This window comes from Sturnira hondurensis, unplaced genomic scaffold, assembly GCF_014824575.4.
Source record: "Sturnira hondurensis isolate 20B ecotype Veracruz unplaced genomic scaffold, ASM1482457v3 Scaffold0024333, whole genome shotgun sequence".
NCBI lineage: Eukaryota > Metazoa > Chordata > Mammalia > Chiroptera > Phyllostomidae > Sturnira > Sturnira hondurensis.
The window spans coordinates 777,032-787,347 of NW_028096964.1; the positions used below are offsets into that span (position 1 = coordinate 777,032).

At 41.0% G+C, this 10,316-nt stretch overlaps 1 protein-coding gene across 6 annotated transcripts in view; it reads right to left on the reverse strand.

The window, feature by feature from the left end:
- Positions 1-2,550, reverse strand: part of NAXD (NAD(P)HX dehydratase) — a 39,429-nt gene extending 36,879 nt beyond the window's left edge. For 2 of the 6 annotated variants that reach the window (XM_037038367.1, XM_037038364.1), the window contains exon 1: positions 2,275-2,437. In XM_037038367.1, the coding sequence (XP_036894262.1) occupies positions 2,275-2,416 (142 nt within the window). In that variant the 5' untranslated portion in view covers positions 2,417-2,437. The other 4 variants (XM_037038366.1, XM_037038370.1, XM_037038365.1 and 1 more) reach the window with 4 other exon arrangements.
- Between the last annotated feature and the right edge of the window lie 7,766 nt (positions 2,551-10,316).

The window sequence follows — 10,316 nt, forward strand, 5'->3', positions numbered from 1 at the left end:
AAAGGCACAACCTAGCACAGGCAAGGATCAGTACATCTGGCTGATCCTCTGCTCCCACTGTCTTTCCTCATCAGCCACATTCTGTGCCAATGACATGTCCGAAGTAGAGCTTCCCACCCTGACTCACAGCCTGTTGGCAGAGGCCTGGAGCTAAACAGAGCACCCCGACTCTCACTCCCCGCTCCCCTCGCACTGAAATTTTCAACTTCCCAAAATACGGAGCTGCACCCCAAATCCCAGACTGCAGTCTTTGCCATGCACAGTTACAATGAATTGCCCTTTCCTGGCACTCCTTCACAAGCTGTTTGAAGGAACCAGAGCTGTTATTAGCAGATTTAATGATGGCATCACTGACTGCTGATGAGCAGTCCAAGCCAGGGATGTCAAACTCATTTTCACTGGGGGCTACATCAGCCTCGAGGTTGCCTCCAAAGGGCCAAATGTAATTTAAAGGTGGTATAAATGTAACTACTCTTTAACAGTTAAGCAAGAGCTCAGCACTGCCGCTGGGTTGAAACAAGGTGCTGAGCCAGGGAAAACAAGATGGAGGGCTGGATTCCGTCTGAGGGCCTTGTGTTTGCCACTTGTGGTCTATGCAGTCACGAAAATGCTTGCCATACATTTGTCTCAAACTTGAACATATACAAGGATACCAGAGAATGGTCGCTCCTTCAAATTCCCCAGAACAATACAGCTGCTTTTTAAAAAAGAATAGAAATTGTAAAGATAGGTAGAATCCAAACTTACCAGTCACTCAAGGGTTCTTCAGTTATTCTAGGTACCCTATATTTGGGGTTTACTACATACCATCACTTTAATACTAGGCACTTAGCCCCACACAAAATACCCGTAAGACCACCCCACCACCTTCTGCCAGAATGTGGTAAGCCCCCATTGGGAGCTTTAGGGGAGGGTCTATGTGCTTCCATGTTTTACCCCCATCCTCAATTGCCTCAAACAGAGTCTGGCACAGAATAAGACACTGAATAAATAATTGGTGAATCAAAGGCATTTTGAGTCACTCTCTTCACTTGTAGCCAGTTTATGCATTTTTTACAAATAAGGAAAACAAGACCCAGAGACAGACCTGTGAAGATGCCTGTTAGTAAAGAATAAGCTAGGGCAAAAGACATCATTTTACCAAAATGCTGCCATTTTAAAGCAAATGAAATCATTTTTCTTTAACCAAATATTCACCCCACCAACCAAAACACAAGTCAAATCTTTCTCAACTGCCTTCTGAAACCATTTAGGAGGGGGGTAAAATCACTGTTGAGAAATACAGCATTTTCACTTTTTAACTGGAACAGTATGCACGCAAAGTAAAATCCACACTATTCACCAGCATTCTGGCCCACTCACCTAAGATGAGCACCTGTTGCAGAAAAGGCCAAAGAAAAGGTCAATTAAATTTCCATAAACTTCACAGTGATTCTCAATTTCAGCTGGCTTACTGACATACACCATGTGGACTTATCCACAGAAATACTTAAATATAAACATCAAAGTTCTGAAAAATGAAAAGGCCTTGACAAGAGGTGACTTAAACCTTGTCCTACTGAGTAACTGTTTTCACAACAATTCTGATTTTGGAAGAACTGGTAGAACCAGTCTGGTTTTTAGTTTGCTTGTTTTAAAGAAATGTGGCTGAGGAAGCCTGGAGAATTACACAGATTTCTTAAGCTTAGGCTGTTTCTTAAGCTTAGGCTGAATTACTTGCCACTTACAACTTTCCGGGATACCAATGTTTCTTTGTGCCAAACGTGCTTTAAATTAATATTAACCATAACTAATTTGGAGCAAAGACAACAATGCTTAAGTCAACGGAGACACGCCTTAAAGCTAGGACAGAAGTCAGGGATCTACAGCACCTAAATTGAGAACTCAAAAAATCTCTGGGAAATCTTGCTACCTAATCATACTGTATGAATTTAACACAGCTACCTGTGAAAAGTCTCAATAAATTGGTCTCCAGAAGGCCCTCTGGAGCGGATGTGATTAAGTGAGGTGCATTTGCTGAAAACCCCCTCAATAATCCTCAAAGCATTTGGACCTACCATGCTTAAAAGCAAGAAGCCAACAACTCTTTAGCAATTACTTTCGCCAAGCCGGGCTTGAAAGCTCTGCAGTCCTGAAACGGCCGGCCAGGCCCCTGGGGTCGCGTGCCCGCCGGCTGCCCGGCGCTGCTCGCCTCGCCACCCCAGCCGCCCCCAGCCACCCCTGCCCCCAGCTCCCTGGCGCAGCTCACAACTACTCGTGGACCCTCGGACCCACCGCGACGTTTCCCTTGTGGACAAGCAGCCAGCAGCCGGGTACCTGCTTCCAGCGGCGGCCCGTAGAGCGCTAGCGCGACGGAAAGAAGCGTGACAACGGCTGCGCCCGCGACCGCAGCCCCAACCCCCGCGGGACTGGCCATACCCAGGAACGCCCGAACAAATTTTACCTCGCCGGCCGGCCCAGGACGCTACCCAACCGCGAAGCACAGCCATTGGCGAACTTCCGGGCTTCCGTCCGCCCCCGCGCGGCCGGGGGAGCTAAACACACTGCACGAAGTTCCGGGATCCGGGCTGTCTCGGTCCCGCCGCCGGAAGCTGGCTTCCTGCTCTTGGGGTCTGGGATCGTCTCCTTTGACCCTGTAGGTCCGCTGAAGTTTGTCTGGAAAGTAGATTACGGAATCATGTGTCTTAGTGGTCTAGGGCCTGGGTTGTTTTTATTGTTCCGTTTTTGGGCAAGGGGCATAATAAAAAATAATTTAGGCAGAAAGCTGTCCAAATGACAAGGAGTGCATTTTACCAACACATTCAAACGATGTCTAGAAAGTTCGCTCCAAATGGAAAAGCTTTTTCTTTATTGTATGTTCTGCATCCAGAACATGACACATGGTAGGTGCTCACTCTCTGAGATATAATTTTCATAAAAATAAAATTCACTAATTTTAAGTGTACAATGCTACGAGTTTCAACAAATGTGTATAATCTTGTGATCACCACCATAATCTTAACTTAGAACATTGCTATCAACACACCCAAATTATGTTTTTGATGCTATTGTTATTTTAAATTTTTTATTGCTCATATATGGAAATACTAGGTTGGTGGAAAAGTTTGGATTTTTCTAAAAGATGGCTCTAGGAGCACTTAGTTGTCTTTAACTTTATTCAAAACAATTTTGTTAGATTGTATTATGACAGTAGTCACATCTGTATTTTTTAAAAAATCTCAAAACAGGTGAATTTTTGTGTAGCTATTTTAATATTGAAGATGGAAAAAATACACAGTTTCAGCATATTATGCTTTATTATTTCAAGAAAGATAAAAATGCAACTGAAATGCAAAAAAAAGATTTGTGCAGTGTGTGGAGAAGGTGCTATGACTGATTGAACGTGTCAAAAGATGTCAAAAGTGGTTTCCGAAGTTTCATACTAGAGTTTACTTGCTGGAGGATGCTTCCTGGTAGGGTAGACCAGTTAAACTTAATAGCAATCTAATCAAGACATTAATTGAGAATAATCAATGTTATACCATGTGGGAGATAGCTAACATACTCAAAATACTCAAATCAATAAAGTTATTGGGAAAATGAAAAATGTATCTTATTTTATGGGAAAAAAACCCATACAGACTTTTTGGCCAACCTAATACAATTGATTTTTATACAGTGACATTGTATTCTTTGACCATGCCAAATTCACTTATTAGTGAATTTTTTTAAGATTTTATTTATTTATCTTTAGAGAGAAAGGGAAGAAGAGGAGAGAAATATCAATGTATGGTTGCCTTTCATATGTCCCCTGCTGGGAACTGGCCTGCAACCCAGGCATGTGCCCTGACTGGGAATCGAACCACGATGGTGTGGTTCACAGGCCTGCGCTCAATCCACTGAGCTACACCAGCCAGGCCTTCACTTATTAGTGAATTTTTAAAAATACTTAGGATCTTCTATACAAGCAATGTCAGCTTGCACCATTTTTTTGGTGACTATGACTTTTAACTTCAGTCACTTGGTAAGGTGGTATCCATCAGGTTGTTAATTTATCACTTGTATGTACTCCAGAATTTTTATTTTATTCAGTAAAAATTCATGAATTTTTATTTAGTTATTTTTTAGTCACTAGGTTATTTACTTATTACTAATATAAGTAGACTAATTTTAACTTAATTCATATATTTTATTTAACTAATTTTATATAGTCTTTTTTATACATTTTATAGGTTTTTTTGTATCTTTAAATATATTTTATTGATTATGCTATTACAGTTGTCTCAATTTCCCCCCTTTACCTCCTTCCACCTGGTATCCCCCTTCCCTCCAACAATCCTGCCCTTAGTTCATGTCCAGGGGTTGTGCACAACCTTATATAAGGTGTTTGGCTTCTCCCTTTCCTGTACTGTTCCTAACCTCCCCCTGTCTATTATGTGTCTACCTATTAAGCTTATTATTCCCTGAAATTTTTCCCCCTAATCTCCCCCTCCCCAGTGATAACCCTCCATGATCACCATTTCTATAATTCTGTTCCTGTTCTAGTTGTTTGCTGAATTTTTTGTGTGTGTTTTTTAGGTTCAGTTATTGATAGGAGTTTGTTATAATTTTACTCTTCATAATTTTTTATCTTCTTTTACTTAAAAGAGACCCTTTAACATTTTATATAATAAGGGCTTGGTGATAATGAACTCCTTTAACTTGACCTTACCTGGGAAGCACTTATCTGCCCTTCCATTCTAAATGATAGCTTTGCTGGATAGAGTAATCTTAGATGTAGGTCCTTTCCTTTTAATGACTTTGGATACCTCCTACCAGTCCCTTCTTCCCTGCAAATTTTCTTTTGAGCAATCTGCTGATATGGAAACTCCTTTGTAGATAACTCTCTGCTTTTCTCTTGCTGCTTTTAATAGTCTATCTTTAACCTTTGGCATTTTGATTATGATATGTCTTGGTATGTTCCTTTTGGGGTCCAACTTGTTTGGATTCTCTGTGTTTCCTGGACTTGTATGTCTATTTCCTTTGCCAAATTAGGGAAGTTTCCTTTCATTATTTTTTTTAAAGATTTTATTTATTTATTTTTAGAGGGGAAGGAGAGAGGGAGAGAAACATCAATGTATGGTTGCCTTTTGTGCATCCCCTGCTGGTAGTTAGCCTGCAAGGAACCAGCTGCAACCCAGGCATGTGCCCTGACTGGGAATCGAACCTCGATCCTCTGGTTCACAGGCCCGCACTCAATCCACTGAGCTACACCAGCCAGGGCTCTCATTATTTTTTTTTACTAAGCTTTCAATTTCTTGTTCTTGCTCTTCTCCTTCGGGTGTCCCTATGATTTGAATGTTGGCCCTTTTGGAGATGTCCCACAGTCTTCTTAAACTCTTCTTGTTTCTTTCAATTATTGTTTCTTCATTTTGTTCTTGTTGAATATTTATTTATTCCTAATATTCCAAATTGTTGATTTGAATCCTGGCTTCCTTCCCTTCACTGTTGGTTTCCATGGATTTTTCTTTATTTCACTTAGTGGAGCCTTTATATCTTCCCTTATGGTTTTGCTGTATTCAATGAGCTCTCTGAGCATTCTGATCACTAATATTTTGCACTCTGCATCTGATAGGTTGGCTATCTCTGTGTCCCTTAGTTCTTCTTCTGGGGTTCTGTTCTGTTCCTTCATTTCGGCCATATTTCTTTGTCTCCTCAATGTGACAGCCTCCCTATGTCTGTATACTAGGTAGAGCTGCTTTGACTCCCTGTCTTAGCTCACCTATCAAGTTGTATTGGGTGGAGCCGTGGGTATTCACCAGGGTGGGCAGCCTACTTCACCACTTTGTGGCTCCATGTGTGGGGGAGGGGCCGAAGAGGGGACAGCACTGCTGCTGATTGACTTTGGGGGGCTTGCCTGGTACTTGTCCTGTTTCCAGTCACTTAACCCACTTTCTGTATATGACTGGAGTCCCTCCAGCTGCTGCCCTGGTTGTGGTTCCAAGGGTGGATGAGTTTGCATGCTTCCAGGCTCTTTTGAGAAACTGGCAGTTTCTTCCACTGCCTAAACCACCACTGGTTTTAACAGCTAGAACTTATGAGGCTTTATTTTTCCTGGTGCTGGACCCCTGGGCTGCACATACTGGCCAGGGGCTGGGCTTTGTCACTCACGAAGTGTCCCCTTGATTTTTATCCACAGTTGAGGACCACTTTGTGTGGTATTGGAAACTAGCCCCATGAAAGCAAGGCCTTGAAAGAGGCCTGTAAGACTTAACCAGACAGCCAGGAATACAGGAGGCAGGCATGACTCCATACTAACACTGAGGGTTCCCATGGGAAATCAGGCCTGAAGTATACATTATATCCTATAAAGCTTGCTTTGCTTTGTATATCCCTGTTGATATAAACCAGATGTTTATGTTCAAAGCATAAGGGAGTGAACTCCTAATGTCATGAACCATGCCTTACCAACCCTCTGGAGTCAGCATATCTAACAGACCCTGACATGAGGCAGATACCTGTGTTCCTTCAATTGTTGTATGTAAAGAATACCTGTTTTCTACAGCTATAACCTTTTGACATTGACTGATGAGCTATGCATATGTACTGTATACCCCTACACATACCGATCTCAATAAAAGCCGTTTTGAGGAAGGGTTTGGTGTATTTTCCACTAGAGAGGATCGCCAACCCCTTTCCCCCCAGACATACTGCGTCCAGGCCAGCTTATTTCATCAGCAACTAGGAGGACTCCAATGGGATGGGGTTCCCCTTAATCCACCACACATGAATGTGGGACCTCCCGTTCCACCAGCTGCTGCTGCTGCCTCACCATCACTGGCTCCCTGCTGCCACACTGTGTCCTCTCCCCCAGGGCTCCCTGGCTCCACCCCTCCTACCTGTCTGTATGAATGTAGCTTCTTTAAATCCTTGGCTGTTGGACTTCCATACAGTTCAATTTTCTGGCAGTTCTGGGTCTTTTTCATTTTGAAATTTGTTCTGATCCTTCTTATGGTTGTGCAAGAAGGCAAAATATGCCTATTTATGCCTCCATCTTGACTGGACCACTTTTTATATTTTAAGTGAGATGTTGAAATATTTACATTTCAGTGGGTCATCTGGGGTCCCCAGCTTTAGAGCCTCTCTTCTGATCCTTGTGATATAGTGAGTCTGCCTTCCTACAGAATGAAGACCATATTTCCTTCTTGTGTATACTTCCCCTCAGATTTTGGGGAGGAGAGAAGATTTGTATAAACTAAAAAGGTTGTACAAATTAATTAAACACTGAGTCTTACTTATTCAACTGTGAAGTTTTGAAACAAGGAAGTTTGCACTGCCCACTTTGTAGCACTGTAGTGGAGAGAAGTTAAGGGAAGGAATATGCAGCTCATGGGACAATGACCTGCTTCACTGTGTTAGTATGATTTGTTTCCAAAGTCAAAATGATGGAGGAAAAGATTACCAGTTTGAAATGTATATGCTCATTCCGTTTCTTTTAAATCACCTCTGAAATAAGATACATTAGCCTATTTCTCTGGCCAGGTTGGGAGGTGACTGTGGATGAAAAATGGGCAACATATTAAACCTGACAAGCTCAGGGGAGGCCTGTATGGTGGGCCTTACTAAAACAGAGACCCGAGATGACCATTTTAATTTATTTTAGGATGATCTAAAAGTAAAACTTCCTAAATAGGGTTTCTGCCAAGATGGAGGCATAGGTAGAAACACTTCCCTTCTTTTGCATAACCAAAAGAAGGATAACAATTTAAAAACAAAAAATAACCAGAACTGCCAGCAAATCGAACTGCATGAAAGTCTGCATGAAAGTCTCCAACCAAGGAGTTAAAGAAGAAACATTCATCCAGACTGGTGCTCTGAGACAAAGAAATAAGGCCTAAATGAAAGAACAGATCAAAACTCCAGAAAAGAACTAAGAGGTGAGGAGATAGCCAACCTATCAGATGTAGAGTTCAAAACACTGGTAACCAGGTGCTCACAGAACTGATTGAGTTTGGTTGCAGAATGAAGGAATAAGTGGCCCTGGCTGGTGTAGCTCAGTGGATTAAGCACGGGCCTACGAACCACATGATCACGGTTTGATTCCCAGTCAGGGCACATGCCTGGGTTGCAGGCCAGTTCCCAGCAGGTGACTCACGAGAGGCAATCATACATTGATATTTCTCTTCTTCCCGTCCCCTCTAAAAATAAATAAATAAAATATTTTTAAAAAAGGAAGAAATGAAGGTTACACAAAGGGAAATAAAAATATACAGGAAACCAACAGTGAAGGAAAAGAAACTGGGACTCAAATCAACAATTTGGAACAAATGGAAGAAATAAACATCTAACTGAAACAGATGAAGAAACAAAAATTCAAAAAAATGAGGACAGGCTTAGGAACCTCTGAGTCAACTTTAAACATTCCAACATACAAACCACAGGGGTGCCAGAAGGAGAGAAGGAAGAGCAAGAAATTGAAAACTTACTTGAACAAATAAGGAAGGAAAACTTCCCCAATTTGGTGAAGGAACTAGACATGCAAGTCCAGGATGCTCAGAAAGTCCCAAAGAAGTTGGATCCAAGAAGTTGGATGCACACCAAAGCACATCATAATTAAGTTATCCAAAATTAAAGATAAGGAGAGAATCTTAAAAGCAGCAAGACAAAAGAAGACAGTTACCTACAAAGAAGTTTCCATCAGTCTGTCAGCTGATTTCTCAAAAGAAACCTTGCAGGCAAGAAGGGGCTGGAAAGAAGTATTCAAAGTCAGAACGGCAAGGACCCACATCTAAGATTACTCTATCCAGCAAAGCTATCATTTAGAATGGGAGGGCAGATAAAGTGCTTCCCAGATAAGGTCAAGTTAGAGGAGTTCACCATCACCAAGCCCTTATTATATGAAATGTTAAAGGATCTTATTTAAAAAATAAATAAAAAGTTACGAACAGTAAAATTACAATAAATTTATAACTATCAATAACTGAACCTAAAAAACAAAAACTAAGCAAACAACTATAACAGGAACAGAATCACAGAAATGGAGATCACTTGGAGGGTTGTCAGTTGGGAAGGGAAAGAGGAGAGCAGAGGGGAAGGTATAGGGAATAAGAAGCATAAATGGTAGGCACAAGATAGGCAGAAGGATGTCAAGAATAGTATAGGAAATGGAAAAGCCAAAGAACTTACATGTACAACCAATAGATGTGAACTAGCAGAAGAGTAATGCTGAGGAGGAGGGTACGTGGAGGAGGGGGAGAAAGGGGAGAAACAAATGGGCCAACTGTAATGGCATAAATCAATAAAATATACTTATAAAAAGTAAAAAAATAAAGTGAAATGAAAACATCCTAAATAAAAGAGAGTCATGAAGGATAGCCGTGTCCTTGGCTGGTATCTTCCTTGACAGAGGTCAATCTTCACCTTCAATGAGCCTGTCTGTTATCTTTTAGCATCTAAGTTAATAAACTTTAGGAATGTCAGTGTAATCCATTTTCTTCCAGACCTGTCAGGGCACAATTTCCCCTCAGAACCCAAGATCATGGAACTCCTCAATTTTGTCTTCTTGCCCAAATACCAACTCTGTATTTGTGCACTGTAAACGTTCATTGTTAACTATCCTATACCAACCACTGTAAAAGAAGTATGTATCTCCACTTACTCTGGATCGAATTTCAGAGATTTCCCTGCTTTGCTTACTCCCATCTCCCTATAACCCCCTTATGTCTCCTTCTTTGATTGTAATATATAAAGTAAGCTACAAAACTGCCATTCTCCAAAGCATTTTCTCGATTCCCTGAGAGTTTGTTTTCTGGCAATTATCAGCTTGGATCATAAATTTATAAAAGTTCTCTCCTGGTTTGGACATTTCTTATATCAAATATGACCTTCACCACCTTTCCACACTGTCCTCATTTAACCAGGCTAAGGAATAGATCCAAGCAGGATCAAGTGGAATGCAGATCTTTTATTGTTCAGAAGGTGAAATAGCACATTGGATAATATTGCAGAAGACCTATAAATATGTTTGTTAGCTTTTATCCACAAAATCTGAAAAAATAGTCAAAGCTGGAATAATCTCTAGTTTTTCAATTAAGCTTGAAGGGACTAAAAGTAACATAACACTAGCAACTAATCTGCATTCCTACTAATTTAATTACCTTAGTGGGGGAAGCTGCTTATCATGCCCATTGGTAACAGGGTTCTTCATTGTAAGAGCTGTTCCTTGTGACATCTTACCTATTATTTTTAGCTTTGCATTAAAGATGAATATGATTAAAAGATACATCTAGAACAAAAATAAAGTTTTTTTCCAGGATCAGCAAATTGTTATTTTCTGCCTTCAGAAAAACCAGATAGGC